At 43.3% G+C, this 26,873-nt stretch overlaps 1 protein-coding gene across 1 annotated transcript in view; it reads left to right on the top strand.

Moving 5' to 3' along the window:
* Positions 1-1,052: 1,052 nt before the first annotated feature.
* LOC126095429 (microtubule-associated protein futsch-like) overlaps positions 1,053-26,873 on the top strand; it is a 128,662-nt gene continuing 102,841 nt past the window's right edge. The window contains exons 1-2 of the mRNA XM_049910224.1: positions 1,053-1,192; positions 22,444-22,547. Coding sequence (XP_049766181.1) covers positions 1,053-1,192; positions 22,444-22,547 — 244 coding nt within the window. The remainder of the gene's footprint in view (positions 1,193-22,443; positions 22,548-26,873) is intronic.

The raw sequence follows: 26,873 nt of genomic DNA, 5'->3' as shown, positions 1-26,873 counted from the left end.
GTGTTCCCCATATTCATACGTTGTAGCGGTTCACTTTTCCACCTAAACTGGTCGTGGCCCCATATAGTAGCATTAATCGCGGATTAATATCTTCAATCTGCGAGCAAGAACGAATTCACGAAACTCACCAAATTATCGTTTATCACCACCTTTAAAGATTTGCAGCAACTGGATCTGCAATGGTTTGCCGGCCGGGGTGGCCGTGCGGTTCTAGGCGCTACAGTCTGGAACCGAGCGACCGCTACGGTCGCAGGTTCGAATCCTGCCTCGGGCATGGATGTGTGTGATGTCCTTAGGTTAGTTAGTTTTAATTAGTTCTAAGTTCTAGGCGACTGATGACCTCAGAAGTTAAGTCGCATAGTGCTCTGAGCCATTTGAACCAATTTTGCAATGGTTTGAAACAAACATTGCCGTAAAACAGTCGAGACAAATACTTGAATCATGGCTAGCTCTCGGCTTGCACTTGCTGTAGTGTACGTTCAAAACTGTTGGATGTGCTCTACGGACGCGGGGCGACCTGTGGATTTGGTCTTATATAAACAACCAGCGTCTTAAAAAAGCTTGTGCCACCGTCGATTGCTTTAAGCTCTAAGAGGTTCAGTTCCGTACATTCGACAAAAATCACTCCCTACTGTAGTAACTCATTTGCGTCTGTTGAAATGGAGAACACTAAACAACTTTTCTTCATGTGTTGTCGCCGTTTCGACTGAACGTACATGGATTAATGAGCGGACTAGCTAACTATCGAGCCAGCTAACTGCACAGTGGAGACCCCTGCCGGCAAAAACATGTACCAGCAACTTACAACCGACGCAAAGAGTTTCGATGCGTAAGTTAAAATTCACCTCAGATCTCTATCGTAATTCGTACAGAAAATGCAGTTTGAAAAATCGGACGAATCTCCTTGAGACACCCTGTATTTTGTCAAATAATGGACAGGATTTGCACTCCAGACCGAGAACACGACACGGAAACGAGCAGTCCGAATCTGCGACTGCGAAGGCGTTCCCGGCGCGCAGTGGATCGATATCACAAGAGTGACGCCCGTTGCCATGGCAACGAGAAGAAGAGGCGTGCGCGGACCACCAACTACAGCAGCGTCCCCTCAGGTGTTCGGCATCCGCATAACTGGCTTACCGCTGGCTTTGATCGCCAGCAAATTGAATGAGCTCCAAGTCACATCACATTCGGCGTATGTGTAATTATTAATAAACGAGGGAGGGGTACCACATCACCACATCATACCTTGGTCCAGCCATCAGAACGAAAGCTTTACTTGATTTCTTCGTCAAGTTAACAGATTACTCCTTCAGCTGTTCCCCCCCCCCCCCCCCCCCCCCCCGCCTCTCAACCGTGGAACACGCATTCGGTGTCTTTGACCATTGTTCGAGCTGTCACAGCTCGGAAAATGTCGGGAGCGGATGCAACTTTAGGCCGTCCCTCTATCTAGCGACAGCTGCTGGTACAACATCCATTATAGATCTTAGATCTATAGTTTCTTAATGGCTCAAATGGCTCTGAGCACTATGGGACTTAAGTTCTATGGTCATCAGTCTCCTAGAACTTAGAACTACTTAAACCTAACTAACCTAAGGACATCACACACATCCATGCCCGAGGCAGGATTCGAACCTGCGACCGCAGTGGTCGCGCGGTTCCAGACTGTAGCGCCTTTAACCGCTTGGCCACCCCGGCCGGCTATAGTTTCTTATCTTTATCGCAATTACAATTAGGTTCTTCATGTTTCGCTTATTTTTTAGGCACTTAACTACAAATAAAATTTATTCCTTGTTTCGTTAGAATAATCCAGTTTTCTTTTTAGATTGATTAAATGCTATTAATTTATGTCGTTGCTTTGTTTTATTACTTTTGGATCACTCACTCACAGATTAATGAACACGTCGAAACCAAAATGAAGAGGAGCTGGTTTTTCACGCATCTCAATGTTTATGATATCATATCTCGTGAACTACGTGCTGTGCAGTGATATAATTTTGCAGGTTAGTATAGTGGTATGTCCGCACCTCGTGGTCGTGCGGTAGCGTTCTCGCTTCCCGCGCCCAGGTTCCCGGGTTCGATTCCCGGCGGGATCAGGAATTTTCTCTGCCTCGTGATGACTGGGTGTTGTGTGATGTCCTTAGGTTAGTTAGGTTTAAGTAGTTCTAAGTTCTAGGGGACTGATGACCATAGATGTTAAGTCCCATAGTGCTCAGAGCCAAGTATAGTGGTATATTGAATACAGTCTGCAAAACGAATTGCGAATAGCGTTAGTACAAAATAAGTATTAAATTAAAGCAGAACTTATACCGTACGAACAGCGAAAATGTAGTAGGTGACAAACTTCTTTTCCTGCATCATTTTGTATGTGCGTGTGCGTGTGTGTGTGTGTGTGTGTGTGTGTGTGTGAGAGAGAGAGAGAGAGAGAGAGAGAGAAAGGGGGGGGGGGAGGTGGTCAGAAGTGGTAAGTTTCGCAGAGGTTTGAAATTATGTATGAAATTTGTATTCTTGTATGTTGGATGAATTTGGTCTAGGTCATTTGCGCGTCTTGAGTTGCGCTGTCCAAAGATGTAAATACAGTTTCCGACTTTAATAATGGACTTGTTGTATTAAACTTTGAACGTAAAATTGTACCTCTTAATGAGTAGTTCATGATAGGATTTTAATTTTTTTTATTCGGTCAAAAACTGTTTGAAGCAGTGAAAATAAAATTTTTGTTGCCCCTGGAAGTCGTTAGATAGGCGAACTGCAGCTGGGAACGGGTGCCTGTTTGAACCGTTAAATATCCTCCGCAGTTCCACTAGTAGAAAAAACATTTATCCATCCGCTAATTCTATTACTCCCATACATGTAATTGAGGACACAGACCTTTGCAGTAGGCAATGACACCTCGCCGAAGTGAGGGAAGTATTGGCATATCTTTGGCGTTACATGTGTTAAGTATGCAGATAAAGCTCACCAGTTCGGAATGTCGTATACGACACGCGGGAAGCGAAGATGATGATATAGTTCGCGGGATGCAGAGCAGCTGAAACAGCGGAACGGTAAAGCGCAAATCGAAATATCATGATCCTCCTGCTTTCGAATTCCAACACGTGCTGGGAGAAGTTTTCCCTGCTCACGGTGGGCATAACAAGATCGTTTCATAAACGACCAACATTCTAATGCGATTTCCCCATAAGAGAATGTAGACGACGTTACTCCTACCTAACTCCGCACGGATATACTGAAATGATAACCGTTTGCATATCCGTGTTTATGGTACATTACACGCCTTGTTGGGAGCCGACGTATTGGTGTGACAATTTTAATGGCTAGCTGTGTATTGTTAGGGATGGCGGTTATCGAAGAAACAACCGGTTTTCAATTATATTTCTTTTTTTTTTCAACGTCAGTTTGAATTAAAACTGCTCAAAATAGCAGGTTTCTGAAATAACCGATTTTCGGTGTTTTAATCCTATTATTTCGTGTAATAAACGCAGGTATAGAACAAAGATTGAAAACTCTTGACTCCCCCAGTTTCAAGATATAAGGAATCAAATTATTAAATTAAGTAGGCAGATAAACGAAAACTTAATCCGTCCACAGTTCGGTGCATATCTCGAAAAGTGACCAGTGGTTGTCTACTATAAAAAAATCACCAGTATTCTTCTATTGATATTATTTTTTAATTCCTGCTCAAAATCATATTGTAACCGAGAATCATACCATTGTTTGTGCATGACAAATGGTGAAAACTGAGGTTAAATTACTATATTTTTCGTGTTAATTTGTCCGTTTTCGGTGGCTACAAGCAGATAGAGGCATATTATGTAGACACAGTAAGCAGATCAGCTAATTCCCATTTTTATCGTAAAATATGATTGAACTGTTAACTATTAAGTTTTCTCCTCATACGATGTCACAAGTCTGCTGTGGCTTCTCCCGTTTTACTCTTCTAAAGGAAATGGTGCATTTCACTTCATTGGTACCGCACTTTGTAAAACATTTCCAGACTAGGAATGGCGCCATTATGTAACTACCGTAGAGACCAAATGGGGCAAGTGTTGCTCAACGCATGTAAACGCGCACTATCTAATAAGCCAATCCACAGGGTAACACGTACGTTATTGTCTCAGCAATGCTGTACCAATTTAATGTCACGTATTTGTTGTTATTGTTGTTGTTACAATATCATTGCTCGCTTTTACCATTTTAAATTATATTTCAAAGAAATGGAAATTTACGAAAAAATATTACATTTTTTTTAAAAAAAAGATCTATTTAACAATCAAAAACTTTAGCATTGCTGCCATGGCTAATCGACATTTCGTTCTTTTACACCGTAATTATTAAAAAATATCTCTTATAATAGAGGCCAAACAAATATCGAAAAACATCGGATATTCAGAACTAAAATACCGGTATCGTTTTCTACCGGTCAGTTTTTCCCATCCGTAGTACTTGCCTACCGCTTAGCAGCTTAACCCGCTGCGACACAAGTGTGAATCGGTACCCGCTGCTTTGCTATTGATATGTTGGAGAGTATGATGGCTACAGTTTATTGCTGTATACGGCTTAGGGATGTTAGTTGGCTGTCATTTTTTTTTTTTTTTTTTCCCTGAGCGCCGCACGGAGCGGAACGCGTCACGGCAGTAGGGGCGTCCAAAGCATTGTGGAAGCCTCCCAAGTCTAATTGCGCCTCGGGGGATGTCGTGAGCCGCGGCACAAAGAAACGTAATCCTGCGTGTCTTCCGCGCGACTTCATCAGCGGATCCATTTCTCAGCCGGCCCCCTTGTTAGCGCCACCTCTCTGCAACCTGAAGCCAGTCTTTCGCGCTCCACTTCACGCCGCATTTGTCGCTGTCAGCTGCCATTAAGCGCCGACAATGCGTCTGGGAACATCCTTTCCTCTTCATAAACCAGTAGACTACGTCGCTTTCATCCTAACGACGGTAACGCAAAACATTCATTTCGAGTTACTCTCAAAAAGACTTCGCTCAAAGTAAACTTCCTTCAAAGGCGGTTGTGGCGTAGCAGCATCGGTAGGCAAGAGCTTTTGGATGCTGCCTTTCCGTCCGTAACAGAAAAGGCAATTTTTCTTGATAACGATTTGTCCAGTGACTGCGTAAAAGGATTTAAGGATTTGTATGTAGCGGAACTTCTTCCCAAATTATTGGCTCGCTTATTTTAATATATCTCTGTGGTTGGTTCACCAGTTACGTATCGCCGGCCGAAATGGCCGAGAGGTTCTAGGCGCTACAGTCTGGAACCGCGCGACCGCTACGGTCGCAGGTTCGAATCCTGCCTCAGGCATGTATGTGTGTGATGTCCTTAAGTTAGTTAGGTTTAAGTAGTTCTAAGTTCTAGGGGACTGATGACCTCAGAAGCTAAGTCCCATAGTGCTCAGAGCCATTTGAACCATGTGTTACGTATCAAAACAGCCGCTATTATCTGAACCACAGTTTCCCGGTTTTTCTTCCGATATACGCTGAAGTGAAAAAGTCGTGGGAGAAATATTGAGCCATACTGCCTCTGCAGCCGTTCATAATTGTAAAAGTAGTGGCACGAACCGATCTCTCGTCTATGTCACAAAAATGTTCGATGGGATTCATGTCAGGTGATGTGGGTGGCCAAATCATTCGCTTGTCCTCCGGTAACGTGGCGCATTGTCATACATAAAAATATCATCATTGTTTGGGAGCTCGAAGTCCATGAATGGCTGCAAATGTCTCCAAGTAGCCGAACGTAACCGTTTCCAGTCAACGGTCGGTTCAGTTGGACCAGAGGACCCAGTCCAATGCATGTAAACACAGTCCGCACCATTATGGCATTACCTCTCACCACGGGCAACTCATTGGCCGATGACTTTCACTTAACGATCGACAGCAGCGACGTTTGCGTAGAATTGTCAGTGCTAACAGACAAGCAGTACTGCGTAAAAGCAGAAATCAATGTGGGACTAACGACGAACGCATCCGTTAGGACAGTGTGGTGAAATATGGCTTTAATGGGCTGCGGCAGCATATGACCGACAAGAGTGCCTTTGGTAACAGAACAACATCGCCCGCAGCGCCTCTCCTGGCATCGCCACCATATTGGTTAGACCCTAGGCGACTGGAAAACCGTGGCCTGGTTTCGCGGGTCCCGATTTCAGTTGGTAAGGACTGATAGTAGTGTTCGAGTCTGGCGGAGAACCCACGAAGCCGTGGATCCAGGTTGTCAACATGGTTTCGTGGAAGCTGGTATTGGCTCCATAATGGTGTGATCTGTGTTTACATGGAATGTACAGGGTCTTCTGGTCCAATAGAACCGATTATTGACTGGAAATGGTTGTGTTCCGCTACTTGGAGACCATTTGCAGCCATTCAAGGACTTCTTGTTTCCAAACAACGATGTATTTTCACTGGTTCAGAATTGCTCGCGGTAGATTTGAAGAACATTCTGGACAGTTCCAGCGAATGACATGGCCACCCAGATCGTCCGACATGAATCCCATAGAACATTTGTGGGACCTAATAGAGAGGTCTATTCGTGTACAAAATCCTGCACCGGGAAGATCTTCGCAATTATGGACGGCTATGGAGGCAGCATGGCCCTTTATTTCTGTAAGGGAATTCCATCGACTTGTTGAGTCCATGGCAAGTCGAGCTGCAGCACTATGCCAGGCAGGAGGTAGTCCGTCACAATATTAGCATGTATACAATGACGTTTTGCCACAGTGTACAGCAAATGGCCGCCTTCGGCAACGAGCTCTCTTGCGCTAGTATCGCCCTCTCATATCGCTGTTTTCGTCTGATGAGCTTATCATAGTGTGTCTGACCATCGGACACACTTTGTGACTGACAATTTTTTTCCTGGCTTTAAAGGACGAAAATAAGAGCTGAGTTTAACGAAGCATCAAAATCGTGGCGAAGAGAAAAGTGAGAGAGTACTAGAGTAGTTGTTAAAGGAACCATGTCTGCAGTCACTGGAGGTCTTTCGTGAGACACCGTATGTCTTGATCTTCTGATGATCAAATGGTTCAGATAGCTCTGAGCACTATGGGACTTAACATCTGAGATCATCATTCCCCTAGAACTTAGAACTACTTAAACCTAACTAACCTAAGGACAACACACACATCCATGCCCGAGGCAGGATTCGAACTTGCGACCGTAGCGGTCGCGCGGTTCCAAACTTTAGCGCCTAGAACTGCTCGGCCACTTCGGCCGGCTCTTATCATCCGGCGGAAATGTGAACTCGTACCGCTCTGATGCGAGTCTGGTATATATTGAAGCCGATACACTGTTGATAAAAACCGGAAGGGCATTAGAATATTTTTTTTAACAGGAAGATTCAGTAAGTTTTATTTGTAGAAATTTAGTATTTACTTCCCGTTAAATACGGAGATGTAGCATGTAAATGGAGTCACTACAGGAGGACAGTGAAGCGACAGGACACGCGTTGGCCAGCGAGGGGCAACAGTATGGCGGTGGCGATGTTATAAACGTGACCGCGCGCCACGGCAGTAGATTGGACGGAAGGCGACGCGATGGCAGCCGCCCACGCCTGGCCAATTAAGAGAGCCAATTACCGGCCACCGGGCGGGCGCCGCGTTCACCCGTTACGTGCTTAGCTGCAAATGTGTGTGTGAGCACGGGAGCGTTACTGCCCCGCTGCACTCGCCCCGTGCCAAGTAACAGGCTTCTAGGAAAGATACGCTGCTAGAACAATGTGCGTAGGCCTCTATACTGATCCAGAAACACTCGTAACCAACTGATTTAAGCGTTACTGCTACGACTCTCTCTCTCTCTTCCTCTCTCTCTCTCTCTCTCTCTCTCTCTCTCTCTCTCTCACACACACACACACACACACACACACACACACACACAGAGAGAGAGAGAGAGAGAGAGAGAGAGAGAGAGAGAGAGAGAGCTCTCATGGTGCCAAGGTGGATGAGTTAATTCTGCACCTCACGCGATGTCGGCAGACCGGGAACTGGCCATCAACACAGAGCGCAGAATGTTCAAGAAAGGAAGGCAGGTTAAGGGTTAACGCCCAGTTGATGATGAGGTCATTAGAGACTAATCACAAGCTCGGAATGGAGAAGGCAAATGGCTGAGTCATTATGCAGGGTGGAGCAGAGAAAACGCATGTTTTTCACTATTGAATGACTGGGACACGATTTGATAAAAATAATAAAAACCAGCAATAAGTGATAGATTTTTAATGCATTTTTGAAGTATACATACCTTAATTAGGTTCGAAAAATAATGACTTGTCGATGACGTCCTTCTTGCTGGATACAAATTTGGATCCTCTCCCGAAAGTTACGCATAGCTCTCTCTAACATTTCATTCGGCACGGCTTCAATTTCCTGACGAATGGAATTCTTCAGCTCATCGACTGTGCGAGGCTTGTTCATGTAGACTTTTGATTTTGATTATCCCTACAAAAAGAAGTCGCATATAGACAAATCGAGTGAGCGAGGGGGCCAGTAAACCTCACCATATCTCGAAATAACATGTCCTGGTAACATTTGTCGAACCACTTCCATGGATGCTCTCACCGTGTGAGCTGTGGCACCGTCCTGCTGAAACCATATTTCTCTCATGTTCGCGTGACGCATTTCAAGTTCTGGACGAAGAAAGTTGTTCAACATTTGAACGTAGCGTGCTGATGTCACAGTAACTGCAGTTCCTTCCTCTTAAAAAAAAATGGGGTCTTACAATCCCCATCTTTGAAATGCACCACCACACTGTTACTTTTAAACTGTGGAGAGGTCTTTGGTGTAATTCATGTGGGTTCTCCGGCGCTCAATACCGACAATTTTGAACACTGACGTAACAGTCTACATGAAAATGTGCTTCGTCACTCATGAAGACTGTAGCATCTGCATCTTCCGTAAAAATTTCGTCCATTACGCGGCAAAACTTTCTGCGCTGCACAAAATCCCCTTCACTAAGCTGCTGGACGATTATTATCTTGTACGGGTGAAACTTAACATCATCATGTGAGATGCGGTGAAGAGAACGACGTGACATACCCAGCGCTACAGCCTGCCGTCTAGACGATCGTTTCGGACTAGCAGCAACTGCCATTCTCACTCGGTCTACATTTTCCGAAGTACGAACTGAACGGGGAAGACCAGATGGTTTCTTTTTCATCACAGATCCAGTATTTCTAAACGCTGCAACCCATCGATCGATTTCGCCACGGTACCCCCTTAGGCACTGCAGTTGGTCAGTGAGCATTTAGTTCCTGAAACCAGGGACACTTCAGTATGAAGTGTATGTGACATTTGCGGCAGCAACGACAAAACCTGCTTTGTCGTGTATAAATACTGACTATTCGGCCAGGCTGGTGATCGAATTGGCGAGTCATCGCGTCGACGTCCACTGTAATGTTGGCTCTTGTGCCATGAGATTGTAATGCTCCGCCGTCATCTTGACGGTACCACGTGCTATGGAGTAGAGCCATAGCACTGATGGGCCTGGGATCGAACTGAGGCCCTCCCAGTCACTGGGTGCCCGACAACACCACATGCTGGCAGCCAGCCTGGTTCAACGGCAGCCACGCTTGGTCGTGCAACGTGTCGTCATAGCTGGTCGAGCACCAAGGGCAGCCTGAGTATGCCTACGTCGTAAGGTCCAGCGCCGCTGTGCTGATACAGCAACAGCTGGGCTGCATCACCACTAAACTTCGTGCGCAGACGACCAAGAGCAAAACGCCCAACGCCCCACCGTCTGCCTAAAGTAGGCTCGATGCACCTTTAAATAGTGTTGGTACATGAATGAAGGTTTCTACTGACAACGAGCTGCCTGTGACTTCCCACTATCGACCATCCTACACCAGAGAACACCAGCAACCGTCATTATGTTAGTCACTCCCAAGAAGCATCGTGCTAATGCTGTGCAACACCACCTATAGCCGTAATCAGTGCAATTCTCGCATACGTTGAACCCTCCGCCACACTCCATACGGTGGTCATGATAATGGCCTGGATTCGCCTAGGAAGAGTGTCTAAAACGTTCTTCAGATACTCTGTATCCAACTAAAACCACACATCGATGGTCAGATCCTATAGACTCTACGTCAAAGAGCTACCAAACAGCTAGAGACATTGATGACTACATTTCTCCCACTGTTCCACATATTCCCTATCATTTCTCGTAGTATTAAGATCGACTGATTTGGAGTGCAATTTGAAGTGCGGTAGCGTGCCTGAGCGGAATGTTGGCTTCTCAGTACAGATATTGGTGTGTAGGGTGTTTCACAACTCCTGTTACAGATGAGACTTAGAACACAAAAGTTTTGGTGAGCAACCCACATCCGAAACTGTACCGTTTGGATGTAGAGTAAGTTTGAAGAGCGGAACACTTTGAAATCTCCCACTTCACGATACACATACATCTGAGACAAGGAGTCTGGCCTGCTTACTGTAAAGGCGTCTATAGCATGGGCAGTGTTTTAGAGTATTCGTCGTCCGGTTCTCTTCTACGTTACGAAAGACGTCCTTTTCAAAGTTTAGAGCGCGCCGTGTCCGTAAAGCACCGCAGTCAATCGTCCTAATGGCAAACGTACTAGTTTCTGGCAGGCGTCCTTGTAACTGGAGCAAAATGATACGCGATACCACAATTGCAACAGGAACTGACGACAGCATCCCTTTCTCAGTACATCTTTGCCTGACTTCTGTCTTAAACACTCGGCAGGACTGTATTATGGCGAACTATCGTACAAATTAAGTCTGAAACTTCCTCGCAGAATAAAACTGTGTGCTGATCCGAGACTCGAACTCAGGACCTTTGCCTTTCACGGGCAACCGACTGAGCTACCCAAGGACGACTTGCGACCCGTGCTCACAGCTTTACTTCTGCCAGTACGGCATCTCTTGGTAGAGCACTTTCCCGCGAACGACAAAGGTCCCGAGTTCGAGTCTCGGTCCGGCACACAGTTTTAATCTCCCATGAATCACACACAGCGGTGCAGAGCGAAAAATTTCATTCTGGCCTCAACTAAGCCTGTGAGCAGTTTGCCTCACAGATTTTTCTGATTTGAATTATCTTTCTACTTCACTCTCCTGTCTTGTAGAGTGTCTCTCGACCCGTCTTCAACATGACACTAAAAACAAAACACCTTAAACTTCGGCACAGATACGGACAAACAGGAAAATTCTCGATAGTAATGGCTTCTTTTTCTTGTAAATGTAATCTAGAAAAGGAAACTTTTCCAAACTGCATTTTCACAGTGTTTCAGCCACGAAAATAAATAAACATAAAATCTCGGAAATCGAGGATTCAGCATAGTTCTGCACAATGAATAAAGAAATATACCGCGGGCACTGCAGACGGACAGGGGAAATAAAAAGCTCATACTAAAAGGATAAAAAGAGGAAACAACGAGTTTAATATTAACGAAGAGCTTCTCATAAATATTCAGGGCGCAGGCGCGCATAATTCTTCGCTGAAATGCTACCGGGTGGCGCCACCAGAACGTGAAATTTCACAGTACCTAGATGTGTTATCACAACAGCGCTTCCTCACCATTCATTTTCATTGGTAAATTCAGAAATTCTGGGCTTTCTAGCTCTGTTGCTGTAACAGTGAACTGAGATGCATTTATGGTGTCTACTGCCTGCTATAACCGTCACAAATTGTCATTTTATAAATAGTATATTTTTTTATTTTATGCGTTAACTATTACCGTGTAGGCTAATAGAATTCTAATAGTCAAAATGAACTTTTACCACATTCTTTCCAGTGGTTAGCACACTGGACTCGCATTCGGGAGGACGACGGTTCGATCCCGTCTCCGGCCATCCTGATTTAGGTTTTCCGTGATTTCCCTAAATCGCTTCAGGCAAATGCCGGGATGGTTCCTCTGAAAGGGCACGGCCGATTTCCTTCCCCATCCTTCCCTCACCCGAGCTTGCGCTCCGTCTCTAATGACCTCGTTGTCGACGGGACGTTAAACACTAATCTCCTCCTCCTCCACCACATTCTTTCTACTCTACTTTTTCGGTTCCATTGCTGAAAACTATGTATTGTTTTTATGTTTCAAGCCGATACCTGAAAATTAAGGTTACATTAACTTAATAATCTTATTCCATTCTACTACACAATTAAAAAAAATCAATATCAGATATTACTTCAAGAATATATAAATATATCGTGAACTGTCTCGAATTCTTAACCAGGGAGATAAACATTTATTAGCTAAAGAATGTTATTTGACAGTAAATGAGACGAAACCAAATGACATTTCCACTGAAAATTTGCAGAATGATGACACCTGATTGAAAAACAAAAGAACAAGCATAAGTAAACGAGTTCAGTCATTTGGGTGAGATCTATTTCCGTAATCTGCTGACGTCTATTAATATATCATTAAGTGGGAAGAAATGGTTCATGAATATTTTTATTTGGAGCTTCACAACATGTGGATCAGAAACCTACCCGTTGGTGAAGGAGAATAGAAAGCGACTACAGGGATTCAAGTTATGGTGCTGTCTCATAATGTTGTACGTGTCATAGACGAGCAGATGGGTGAATAAAGAGATACGGAGATGCAAAGGAGAGGAAAAACTTTAATTACAATAATTGTAAGGAGAAGCACTAGATGGATCAGACATTTATCACCTTACCTATCTTGATGCACTGCTGTGCGAAGAAGATCAGGCAATTGCTTACTCGAAGTCAGAAGACGCCGTAGATGTTAGCAAACAAAATGAATAGTCCAGGGACTATCGCGATTAGACCGTCATGGTGCCCATTAATCGTAAGACTGAGCTGGAGGAGAATAAGAAGAAACAAAAGTAAATAACAAAATGTAAGCAAAATTTAATAGGTACTTACAAACGTTGAACTCCGGAAGCATTTGCAGTAGCACCTATGTCCAGTTGAAGTTTCCTGCTTCAAATTGAAAAATTCCGTCTGCTTTTGGTATATTGACCTTTTCTCTTGGATCACATTGTATTCAGACTGGCTTCTGTAAAATGAACGCTTATTGTGAGGGTAACATTACTTACTTCTGTTGAATTTCAAGATCACAAAAAATGGATCTGAGCACTATGGGACTTAACATCTGTGGTCATCAGTCCCCTAGAACGTAGAACTACTTAAACCTAACTAACCTAAGGACATCACACATATCCATGCCCGAGGCAGGATTCGAACCTGCGACCGCAGCACTCGCGCGGTTACGGACTGCGCGCCTAGAACCGCTAGACCACCGCGGCCGGCTATGGTCACAATAAACAGTGATATTTCAGGTAGCATTCTTGTGTGCAAATCAGAGGACCTGTATCTTTTTGTATACCAAAGTGACCACATGAGGAAATTGGAAATGTGTGGGACACATCACCATGTAGTTACCATGAAAAACATTATTAATCACTGCACATCCTCTTCATTTTCAACACTTCAGAAATAAAATCCGACAGTCAGTGCCAAAACACTGCTGACGCACACATTCTACTAAAGCTCTGGATTTAGTGTAACAGTGATACTCACAATCTGAAAAGCACATGTGAGTCGTGACACGTGAACGGATAGCTCAACTGGCAAGTTTCGATCTGGACGTTTTCGAGAGAAATTTCGCATAACATCGACAATTTATTTTTGTTTTATTCAAATATGTTTCAGCACTTTCTGTGCTATGTTCTTTGGATTTTATTTCTTCTTCTTTCGAATAACCCATTTGGAGGGTACGATAAATCAACTTTGCCTACTCTTCATTGCATTAGATTTCCTTAGTTTCCAAATTTCCTTCAACCTTTTAGAGTTTTGTTCCCTTTCTTCTTGAGTCCACTTTCCTCTAGTTGTTTTCTTTCTCTCCTGAAATTCTGCCTTTTGAACTGCCTTTCTGAAATGCGTTTTATTTTCTATTGTGTCTGTTGTAATTCCAGCGTTTTCCATGTTCTTTTCAGTCTCTATGAACCATGCGGGCTTGGATTTGTAGCTATTGAGTAATGTGAATATCCGCTTGGTTAGTCTGTTGTTATCCATTCTGAATATATGCCCAAAAAACTATAGTCTTCTCTACTTCATTAAATCAGTTAGTTTTTCTGTTTGGTCTTAACCTGTATTCAGCATTATCGTTTCTTTTAGCTCCCAGCATTTTCCTTAAAATTCTTCTTTCGACCTTCTCTAGTTTCTCAAGATCTCCATTTCTTGTTAGATTAAGTGTTTCTGCCGCGTACAGAGCTTCAGGTCTGGCCGTTGTTAGGTAGTGCCTTAATTTCGTGTTCCAGGAAAAGGATTTTTTGTTATAAACATTTTTGGTCATATGAAACACTCTTTCCATTTTGTGTACTCTAGTTTCTATAGCTGTCTTTCCTTTTGAATTGTATGTAATCCACTCTTCTCGGTATTTAAAGGAATCTGTTTTGTGTATTTTGAGGAGCATCACAGATGTTTGTCACTTTATTTATTATTCTTTCTGTAAATTATTATGAATGGTAACATGACGTGGAGGTAAAATGAATTCCGGTTCAAAGATATTTACATATATAAAGGAACGAATATTAGGTATTAAATTTTACGTCAGCTTACATATAGAGATAAGGCAAACGTCACAGAGTTGAGGCGTTATATGCTGCACTCAAAATATGGCGTAGGATTCCAATTTGGAGATATGTAGTGATACAGTTGTTAACATACCTCACATGAGGCTATAAATTGTTTATTTAGGTATCTTTATGTCTACTATGCATTCTACAGATTGTCATCTGCAAACAATGTTTTTCTGTCTTTCTGTTTTTCGTTAATTTCAGACTTAAATTACTGCATTAGGTGATGCTATTTAACGTGTTACTGGTTTTTGATGTTATATTCTTGCTTCCCTTGTTGTAGATGTGTTAAACAGATTGGTATTTCTGTTTCTATCTGTTACAAGCGCATTTCATTTATCAGAAGAAGCTGCAGAAATCTTGTGCAAATATATTGACCATATCTTGCATTTAAGGCGGCATTTCTCTTCCATTTCTCTTATCAGGCACGGAAAGTAAGAAGAGTTGCAACATGCAAAACATTTAGTCAAATATATACATTGATTAATAACAGCTGATTTATTCCATGTCAACCCCCTTTTGCAATTTCCATCTACACATAATGCAACACAAGAAAATGCGCTCATGCTATCTGCAATATCCTCTGTTTTCTTGTACACGACCCAGCAATGTTGACAGCCTGAGCGACAACTGTGACGCTGCAGAAAGCATTGGTCCGTCGCTGCTTTCTTGGTCGTCAGATCACTCGAAAGTTTTTCAGGCAGCAGCCCGGCGAGGTAACGGCCACTCCGAGGCAGTCTGGCGTCCATTTTGGCAAAAAACGTGGGGAAGATGTCCCGTTGTACGACTTTCGAAATTTTGTCAGGTTCCGCTGCAGATCGCGTACGGCACTTCGTTCCTTTGTCGCAAGTCGGCGTCTGTAAGAAATCTTAGACTCTATGGATTCGTGCCTCTGTGGAGAGCTACGACTCCGAAGTTTCAACATTAACTATCAGTGCTTTACACAATAAACCTAGTCCACATCTCGTGTAAATCTGCTGCAATCAGATCATCGTATGCATCAACAAATATTGAGTCTCTTAGAAGCGAAACTTGATTTCCTTGACATTCTGAATGTAGGGTACAAGTTCTAGCATAATTCTGGAACGACAGGAGCAAGCGTCTCTCTTTTAAGCTGCCCATAGTGTTTATTATTGTTGCTTGACAATGTTCAGGTTAGCTAGTCATCATTGAAACAGTGCTTGTTTGAAATGAGAAATCGCCTCACGCAGGAAAATAACGTAATTCAAGAAAAGCCTGGAGCTGTTTCCATCAAATGTGGACTATGTATTTCATGTCTGGGGAAAACGTACTGTCATTATGAGACGCACCTTGTAATTCTTGATGTGGTTGTTGCGGAATAGAAATAAGCATGTACCTGGAACAACTGGAGTTATTTCATCCAAACTATAGCCACATTCGAATTCCTGTTTGGAATAATGTATTGTTGAGGGAAGATATCTCTAATAAATAATATGGAGGGAACTAACATTTCAAAATAATCTAAAAGACCGATTTTCGTGACGAATCTATTGTTTCTGGAAAGATTGTTGATGTACCCGATGACAACCAACACCACATTTGGTCGAACAGCACGGAGAGGGTTCTGCAGAATCTTATGGAGAATTTTCAGAATCTAATAAAATAGTACATGTTGAACAGTAAAAAGTCTTTGGTGGCAAAATTTGTTTATTTTATTACCGGTTTCGATCTATGCAATGATCATCAGGTACGTCTAGAAAATAAAAAGAATGTGCAAATTTAGCAGAGACAGTTACAGTAGTTCTTAATACTACTGCAAAAGGTGTTAATGTTAGTTATATGAGAGCAGCCAAGAGGCAACATACCTTCCATTTTAAACTATTGAATAAAACACAAAAATCTGATAGCTGAAATAGGCTCTGTCAGCAGATGAAAGACATAATAAGATTCCAATGTCGATACACTCACTGAACCTACCAATAACGTTCCGAGGCTGTCCCCTCCCCTCTGTTGTACAGCAACCAGAATTCTTGCGAAAATATCTTCCTCTGTATCTACAGGAATCACGTAAATTAAGATCTTCATCCGACCCCACATGAAAAAGTTGAATGGACTTAAATCCGGCAACTATGGCAGCTAGACCATCTAGGTTTATGCAGAATAAACAAAAACCGTCCTTACATCGGGAAATCGAAACAGACGACACATAACGAAAAGATTGTGGAATGTACTGTAAAACCATAACTTCGAGAACACAAACTCTGAAGCCGTCGGTGCCTTAGCAATTATTCCGTGCAGCAACGATAATCTAGGAAGAGCGAGGCGCTCGACCACACAACAAATTAAAAAACCTGGAGACTAAAAATCTACTCTGTAGAAATCAGCATGGGTTTCGAAAAAGACGATCGTGTGAAACCCAGCTCGCGCTATTCGCCCACGAGACTCAGAGGACCACAGACACAGGTTCCCAGGTAGATGCCGTGTTTCTTGACTTCCGCAAGGCGTTTGATACAGTTCCCCACAGTCGTTTAATGAACAAAGTAAGAGAATATGGACTATCAGACCAATTGTGTGATTGGATTGAAGAGTTCCTAGATGACAGAACGCAGCATGTCATTCTCAATAGAGAGAAGTCTTCCGAAGTAAAAGTGATTTCAGGTGTGCCGCAGGGTAGTGTCGTAGGACCGTTGCTATTCACAATATACGTAAATGACCTTGTGGATAACATCGGAAGTTCACCGAGGCTTTTCGCGGGCAAGAGTTTGTAACAATGGAAAATTGTTCTGAAATGCAGGAGGATCTTCAACGAATTGGCGCATGGTGCAGGGAAAGGCAATTGCATCTCAATGTAGACAAGTGTAATGTGCTGCGAATACATAGAAAGAAAGATCCTTTATCATTTAGCTACAATATAGCAGGTCAGCAACTGGAAGCAATTAATTCCATAAATTATCTGGGAGTACGCATTAGGAGTGATTTAAAATGGAATGACCTTATAAAATTAATCGTCGGTAAAGCAGATGCATTGGAAGATTCATTGGAAGAATCCTAAGGAAATGCAGTCCGAAAACAAAGCAAGTAGGTTACAGTACACTTGTTCCCCCATTGCTCGAATACTGCTCACCGGTGTGGGATCCATACCAGATAGGGTTGATAGAAGAGATAGAGAAGATCCAACGGAGAGCAGCGCGCTTCGTTACAGGCTCATTTAGTAATCGCGAAAGCCTTACGGAGATGACAGACAAACTACAGTGGAAGACTCTGCAAGAGAGAGGCTCAGTAGCTCGGCACAGGCTTTTGTTGAAGTTTCGAGAACATACCTTCACCGAGGAGTCAAGCAGTATATTGCTCCCTCCTACGTATATCTCGCGAAGAGACCATGAGGATAAATCAGAGAGATTAAAGCCCACAGAGAGGCGTACCGACAATCTTTCTTTCCACGAGCAATACTAGACTGGAATAAAAGGGAGAACCGATAGAGGTTCTCAAAGTACCCTCCGCCACGCACCGTCAGGTGGCTTGTGGAGTATAGATGTAGATACTTCTATGCAACAGTGAAACCCTGTCTGTAAAAACACTATGTGGCGTTTAGTGGTCGTCTGACCTGGTAACTTTCGTCTTGACTACCTTGGTGCAAAAAGGAAAATCAATGACAGCTCTCTATTTGGGACGCACCTCTGTTAAAAGACGCCATTTTGAAGCTTACGGATAGCGCCGCCGCGAATCTGAAATTCATGAACCTATAGGAGCTGACGCAGGAATATTCCACTATGACGCACAACAAATTCCACACTTTCTAAACCGAAATAGACTGAGAAATGTGTGTGTTGCATTGCTTATTGAACGCTCCTTGCATTTCCTCCACACTTGCAGAACATTCCTCACGAACCTTTAAGGGGAGGTTTACTATCTTTGGCCCGAAAAAAGCATGTTCTTCGAGAATTTTTTTCTCGGGATGTGTTACAGCTATCAATGTCAAATTTGGTCGAAATATTTACTGACATTTCCTCTACAAAATGGAACTTTTTTTGACCGGAAATGTCGATGAGCAAAGGCGGACGTGCCGTCGAAACGAAACCAAATTTCGATGTAGACCTCCACGCGCGATATGTCACAGGTCAGCCGGCTGCTGTGAAATTAAAATTGAGTTGACGTTAGCGATGTGTATTATATTCTTTCGGTGTTGTACCTCGCTTAAGTTATTTGGATTATAGGAAACACAATGGCGGCCATTTTAAAAAAATAGGGTTTTTGCATCGATTTTTCGACTTCGTCGGCCAAGTAAAAATATTTATAATTGGTGGATCGGAATAAAAGTGGTACAACTAGGCAATTTACTTAGCTTCGTCGGAAACAAAGAATCATGCCAATCGGTTCAGTAGATTTGAAGTTACCATACCGCGCGATAAAAGAAAGCCATTTCGAGAAAAACGCGTTTGAAGTTTTGACTGCATATAAATGTAATATTATGCAACTTACATTCAATCTGTTATTCCGGAGCCGGCCGTGGTGACCGAGCGGTTCTAGGCGTTTCAGTCCGGAACCGCGCGACTGCTACGGTCGCAGGTTCGAATCCGGCCTCGGGCATGGATGTGTGTGATGTCCTTAGGTTAGTTAGGTTTAAGTAGTTCTAAGTTCTAGGGTAATAATGACCTCAGAAGCTAAGTCCCATAGTGCTCAGAGCCATTTGAACAATTTTGTTATTCCGGGTCCATAAAATAGCCCTTCCTCTTCGTCATAGAGGGCGCTCTGCTCGATCTGGGCCATCCTGCGCTGCTCCAGAGCCGCTCGTACGGCCGGTGACAAGCGGTTTTCTGCCGCTTGAAACCGATGGTCGTCCGAATGCTAAGCGAACTGCGTCGAATAGAATTCCAGGGTGACGTCCATCGTTGTCATGGTCTTCAGAATTGCTGAATACCCTTCGTTGAAGCTGCTCACTGCCAGGAAAGTCGCAATCTCCAGTCTTCGCAACAGAAAGCAAATGCATGGGGACTAACTTGCAAACACACGTGTTCAGACTTTCATTTGAATTTTGTGTGTTTCCTCCAAAGCACTGGTACAATAACTTGTCCTCCGAAAGAAAAAAAACTGGTGCGTGAAAAAGGTCGATTTCAGGCCGGTGCATTTTTTTGTTCAGCCGAATAACAAACATTTCCGTTCCGTATTCGGAAAAACCGTTTAAGTGGCGGATTCTAAACACTTTTATGGATCCAAAAATGTAATTTTTAAAAAATCGATTTTTGAACCAAAAAATAGTAAACCTCCCCTTAAGAAGATTAAATCGACCCCTGTTTACCATACACAGATTTGGAGAAAAAAACTACTTGCGGTGTTAACGAGTGTCACGCTTAATCAGTCCGCTCCGTAATCTGTCCTTACTGGCGCTCAGATACGCTGAGAGTAACAGCGAAAGAGGGCGAGGAGGGTGGAATGAAATACGCGCTGTGTTGGCAGCTGACCGGCAACGCCGAAACTTGTGCAGCCGCTGGCAAACAAAACGCCTCCTGTGGAAGCGCCATTGTCTTTCACTTTGCACGTTTTTGTGTATCGGGGGCGGTCAGGTGTCAGACGCAGGAGCACCGGACAATGCGGACCCGAGCACGGCGCGGCGCAGCTCCCTCCGTGGAGGATGCTCTCGGCTGTTCTACGCTAGATCACAAAAGAAACCCTGCAACTCGTTAAGAGAAAAACCTTCACTGTTTACTTTGTTTTTTAGCCGCTCCACATCTGTACAAAACGTGTTTGCCTCTATTTTCACATGACTTTGAAAAATAGTAGTTGTGAAGAAGAGGCTAAAAAGCAATCCATCTTTCATTTAGCCTCATTGATAGTCTCTCTTGTATTTCCGTTTATGTTCTCGTAAGACATTTAAAAATTCAAAATTGGTTCCAGTTCTGAGAAATTACTTAAGGAGCTCGGACAGGATGGAAAATCCCCATCTCAAACAATGTAAAATTTTCGTATAAAAGATACCTTTTCTCAGAAACTATTGGGAATAAAAATTGGAAAAAAATATGGCTTGTAGGTTACACGTTGATAACCGCATTGAATGAGGTATTATTAATGTATTGATTAGTTTAAAGACAGTAATTATTTTTGTAAAAAGTGGACGTAAAAATAAAGAACTGTGTACACCTTTTTATGTATGTAAGGCTAACTTTTTTGAGATGTCAGAATAGGAAATACCCTGTGTTAAAATATGCACAATACTCCAGTGAGTATACCCTGTAATTCTGAACAAGTCCTAAAAGGTAGGAGCTGAGAAAAGTTCACTATATTCTTAAAAAATACAACTTACCGGAAACTGTCATTGAAGTTGTCAATGCATTCCTCCTACATATGATGGGTTATTTGCTGCCTCTTCCATATCAGCTTGCAATTTCCATTTTCCTGCTCATCTGCGCTGTCGTGTCCTTGTTTCAAGGTCTTCCCCAGCTCTCTCTGATGGCCTAAATCTTTCTTTAAATTTAACGTTTGTTTCGCTGTGAAACAGCCAACGGTTTGTAGCAGTCTTTTCATGACTTCGTACCTTGTAACATTTCCTTCACTGAACGTTGCCACTGCATCGAAGGTGCCAAAAGGCAGTCTTCTAATTGACACAAACACTGTGTTGGGAATTCTGATCCAGATTATGTTGTTGTTGGACTTGTTATGATTCTGAGTGTGGTTATCAAGACAGTTCTTCAATAGTCTTACATCTGATAAATCTTTGAAAGTTTCTTTCAAGAACTCCACTACAGGGTTCTGAGTAAATTTCTCACCATTGAGAATCACTTCCTGGAGGGCATAGGCCATCAACTGGTTTATCGTCTGTTAAAAAAAGGTGAAACGAAACCTGCCATACAGCTTTTCTCATATCTTCTACTCTGCTAACATTTTTCCTAATGGCCATGCCTCAACAATTTTGAATTTTATCTATAACAGAGTCTGTGAGTCTGTTTTTACCATTTAATCCTCTGCAATCTTCCAATGTCTTTCCACTGTATGCAGTTTTCAGTCGTTTGCTTTTGTACACGAACTGTACACTCCATTTTAGTGATAATTACATTTTCTCTCTATGGCTTCTCTTTCTCAACTGCTTTGAGAGATTTTGAATACCCATCTCCTAAATAATTTCCCTCGGAGGCGGGTGATTCAGAAAATCAAATTTCGGTCTGAGAACTATCAAATGTACATGGTCAAACTGGCAAGTTGTTTTCTTTAAATGAATGAATAAACCAGAAACAAGGCAATAATATATATGTATTATATATCACTGCACAGGGCAAATTCAGTAGATTAAGATCGAAGAAAAAAGATTGAAAACTTTAACGTTTCAACCTGTGTGGAGCCCCTAAGCCTGATGTAAGTACCGTGCAAGAGGAGACATGAAAATGAAAATGTGCGAGGTTACTTAACATTCAGCCATTAATTTACTTCAACAGGTTTCGAATTGGGTCCGCTATTGTTGCCCCTAACGCGAAGTTTGTCAATTTCTTTGAAGAATGTAAAATACACAATGGTAATTACTTTTGTAGCTACAGAGTGGGTGCAGACAATTAATGAAAGTAGAGTAGCCCTGTGCGTAAAGGGATTGTCAAAATGATATGTTTCGACTCGCGCCTAGACTTAGGTTTTCAGCGGTTTCCCTACAACACTTGAGGTGAATACAAGGCACTCGCTTTGAAAGGACACGGCCTATGTCCTTCCCACTCTTTCATGACCCAGGCTAGTGTTGTCTTCAGTGTCCTAGTCGTTTACGTTATTCCTTCTTTCTCTTATTGCAACAGATGCAGTTGTATGAGACAATGTGTGTGTGTCAATGCGGTTAATAGAGCCGCTGTAGGAAAACTTACATACCTTAAACAAACTGCGATTTAAATCATTTTGAACGTATTGTGTCTGTATTAAAACTGTAGACTAGTAACACAGACTGAAAATAAGTCTTCTGAGTTTTAACATTGTCTCTCTCTCATTCCAGGATTCCTATCATGGGACGTCGAGACGTCACATGTCGACCTCGAAAAGGAACTACAAGCCCTGACGAGCCAAGCTCCGGAAGGAGAAGAGGCCCGCAACGGTAAGTGCTGACTATTCACACTCCAATTAGCAAACATTAAGGTCACCTCTGAATAACAGTTCTTCGGTTTTGGTCTCGAATCAATCAACTGTAGTCAAACACACCCTGTCTTCTCAGTCTGCGAGGGTTTAAGGTTTATGTGACAGAGGTCAGATTCAGTCATATACACTACTGGCCATTAAAATTGCTACACCACGAAGATGACGTCCTACAGACGCGTAATTTAACCGACAGGAAGAAGATGCTGCGATAAGCAAATGATTAGCTTTTCAGAGCATTCACACAAGGTTGGCGCCGGTGGCGACACCTACAACGTGCTGACATGAGGAAACTTTCCAACCGATTTCTCATACACAAACAGCACTTGACCGTCGTTGACTGGTTAAACGTTGTTGTGAGGCCTCGTGTAAGGAGGAGAAATGCGTACCGTCACGTTTCCGACTTTGATAAAGGTCGGATTCTAGCCTATCGTGATTGCGGTTTATCGTATCGCGACATTGCTGCTCGCGTTGGTCGAGATCCAATGACTGTTAGCACAATATGGAATCGGTGGGTTCAGGAGGGTAATACGGAACGCCGTGCTGGATCCCAACGGCCTCGTATCACTAGCACTCGAGATGACAGGCATCTTATCCGCATGGCAGTAACGGACCGTGCAGCCACGTCTCGATCCGTGAGTCAACAGATGGGGACGTTTGCAAGACAACAACCATCTGCACGATCAGTTCGACGACGTTTGCAGCAGCATCGACTATCAGCTCGGAGATCATGGCTGCTGTTACCCTTGACGCTGCATCTCAGGCAGGAGCGCCTGCGATAGTGTGCTCAACGACGAACCTGGGTGAACGAATGGCAAAAGTCATTTTTTTCGGATGAATCCAGGTTCTGTTTACTGCATCATGATGGTCGCATCCGTGTTTGGCGACATCGCGGTGAACGCACATTGGAAGCGTGTATTCGTCATCGCCATACCGGCGTATCACCCGGCGTGATGATATGGGGTGCCATTGGTTACACGTCTCGGTCACCTCTTCTTCTCATTGACGGCACTTTGTACAGTGGACGTTATGTTTCAGATATGTTACGATCCGTGGCTCTACCCTTCATTCGATCCCTGCGAAACCCTACATTTCAGCAGGATAATGCACGACCGCATGTTACAGGTCCTGTCCGGGCCTTTCTGGATACAGAAAATGTTCGACTGCCGCCCTGGCCAGCACATTCTCCAGATCTCTCACCAACTGAAAACGTCTGGTCAATGGTGCCCGAGCAACTGGCTCGTCACAATACGCCAGTCACTACTCTTGATGAACTGTGGTATCGTGTTGAAGCTGCATGGGCAGCTGTACCTGTACACGCCATCCAAGCTCTGTTTCACTCAATGCCCAGGCGTATCAAGGCCGTTATTACGGCCAGAGGTGGTTGTTCAGGGTACTGATTTCTCAGGATCTATGCACCCAAATTGCGTGAGAATGTAATCACATGTCAGTTCTAGTATGATATATTTGTCCAATGAATACCCGTTTATCATCTGCATGTCTTCTTTGTGTAGCAATATTAATGGCCAGTAGTGTACTTCTTACGCCTCTCATGAGACCTGTAAAAGAGTAAATATGAGGGCGAAACCTACAAAGCTACTTGACAATTAACCACCATGTATTTCCAAAAGGTTCGACATTGGAACTGTTATTGTACTTCATACGCACACCGTTTCCAGATCTCTCCGAGGAAAGAAAAGTACCAAATGGGGTCGAGTGTAGTCTGGAACGAGATATGGTCAATCGGTCGCGAAGAGTGTGTCCAGTGTGACGGTTGAGAGCTGTACGTTTGGTGTGTAAATTCCCACTAGGCATCAGTATCACAGTTCTACCCACCGGACGTGCCAGAGAGTAACAGTTCGCCTTACATGGTTGCGAACATCCGGCATGTCGCAGGCGATGGGTTTCCATTCAAAGCATGATTTGTCCAACGCCTTCCACATGTAATATAGTTTGTGATAGGGAACTAGAATGATCAAACGTCCCATTAGCTCGGTGGAAAATTGCCAGACTACAAATGCGAAGGTCATGTGTTCGTTCCCTGATCACTCCTAGGATTTTCAACTGCCACCTATCACTTCTTTCAGCCCTAGCAGTGTTTATGAATATGGAACATGCCGAGTCGTACCGTCGTTCGGAATCCACGCTAAACGGTACGTCCTCCTATAACTGACTGGGTAAGTCAGTTCAGAGGTAGGAGGAAGGCAATGCCATACCACCTCCAATGGGACCTTGCCTAGTATATCACAGTGGTATTCAAATCAACCTTCGGGTTGCTGACAGCTTTGTTTTTTGCGTAACTTATTTAGTACAGGGTGGTTACACATTATACATAGGCATCGAAATTTTAGCAAGTGGTAAAATAGTAGAAAAAGAAACAAATTTTAAATACATGGAATGCAATATGCCACAGGCAGACGAAATTTATTTTCAACTTAAGACAGAATAATTTAACTTAATTAATGGCACTATTAGAGTATTAGAGAAATCTGCAAAAGAAAGTACGAAGAAAGGCACTTCTGAGATTTTACAGTTGAAAGCGAAACGTGGATAACAAAGGAGGAGGACTGACCACGAATCCAGAATGTCAAATGAGATTTTTCAGACATGTAGCAGGCACCAAGATAAAGGCGAAATACAGAAATAAAATCAGATTTAGTATTAACATTTCTAAACGGAAAATAAAACTAAAATATTGAAGAAAGGGGAAAGAGCACATTAGCAGGACGGCAGACGACAAAAAATGGTATACAGATACAAACCAATACAATGAAAAAAACAGTGAAACCAGAAAGAACGACTCAGACTAGTCTCTCTATCTGACCGTAACAGGCAGAAATCTAATACGTGCAGGAGATTATTATTATTATTATTATTATTATTATTATTATTATTATTATTATTATTATTATTAGTTGACTAGTAATGAACACAAATGGTTTCGCCGCTTATTTAACCGAGCAACTTGGCGTTTGGCGTCCCGAAAGCGACTGCACCCAGACCTACGCGCCACAGAAAAGTCGTGGGTGATTGTCGAGAATCGAAACTGTCCAGTAACTACAGCCACTAGACCACGGAGGTCGTTGTTGATTGTACATCGGCCGGCCGCTGAGGCCGAGCGATTCTAGGCGCTTCAGTCCGGAACCACGCTGTTGCTACTGTCGCAGGTTCGAATCCTCCCGCGGTCATGGCTGTGTGTGATGTCCTTAGGTTAGTTACGTTTAAGTAGTTCTAAGTCTAGGGGAGTGTTGACCTCAGATGTTAAGTCCCTTAGTGGTTAGAGCCATTTGAACCATTTAAGTGTTTATCCCATTTAGCAAAAATGTTCAAATGTGTGAGAAATTTTATGGGACTTAACTGCTAAGGTCATCAGTCCTTAAGCTTACACACTACTTAACCTAAATTATCGTAAGGACAAACACACACACACCCATGCCCGAGGGAGGACTCGAACCTCCGCCGGGACCAGCCGCACAGTCCATAACTGCAGCGCCTGAGACCGCTCGGTCAATCCCGCACGGTTCCCATTTAGCAATGTATCATTATGCCGTTATTATTCTTGTTGACATGAGTGTGGGATAATGCGGGATATCCCCGCGACGAACTGAATTAAACACACTTACCTGTTATCCACGTGGAGAGAGAAAGATCCCTGACAGCCAGCAGCGCTATTGTCAGCATTTATTCATGACTGCAGGAGGCGACCTTCGATGCTGACTGAAACCAGAACTGCGGTAACAATGAGGCATTACCATAGAAACGTAAACAATATCGCGTTAGCTGATCTGGCGTGACAGACTTACTAAGACGCCGTACAAAGGCCACTTAAACCTTCACAGATCTTCTCTGCCCCAGATCTTCTCTAACCGAACGGACTTCGATGTACCGTAGCGCTCATTTCGCGCAGATAAGGCCAGTGGTGTGTTGGGGCATGAATTTCATGGGACGCAGAGAGCGGAGAGGCACAATCGAGACTTACGACAGCACCAACGCCACCAACTAACGGAAGTTGGTTGGAGCTGATGTCGACTTGCGTCCGCCTCTCTCGATATTGTTAGCGGTGTGCTCCTTAGAAATAAAGTCAAAGTAAGTTTTATCACGTCGAAACAGTCAAGTTGCGACTACCAAACTTCACTCTTCAGCATGACACATTTTTTCCCAATGATGGGTGATGTAGATGCTTCAAATGGCTCTGAGCACTATGGGACTTAACATCTGCGGTCATCAGTCCCCTAGAACTTAGAACTACTTAAACCTAACTAACCTAAGGACATCACACACATCCATG

The sequence above is a fragment of the Schistocerca cancellata genome, chromosome 8 (genome assembly GCF_023864275.1).
Source record: "Schistocerca cancellata isolate TAMUIC-IGC-003103 chromosome 8, iqSchCanc2.1, whole genome shotgun sequence".
Taxonomy (NCBI): domain Eukaryota; kingdom Metazoa; phylum Arthropoda; class Insecta; order Orthoptera; family Acrididae; genus Schistocerca; species Schistocerca cancellata.
Note: the sequence above shows the minus strand (reverse complement) of the source record. Positions and strands in the feature narration are given on the sequence as shown.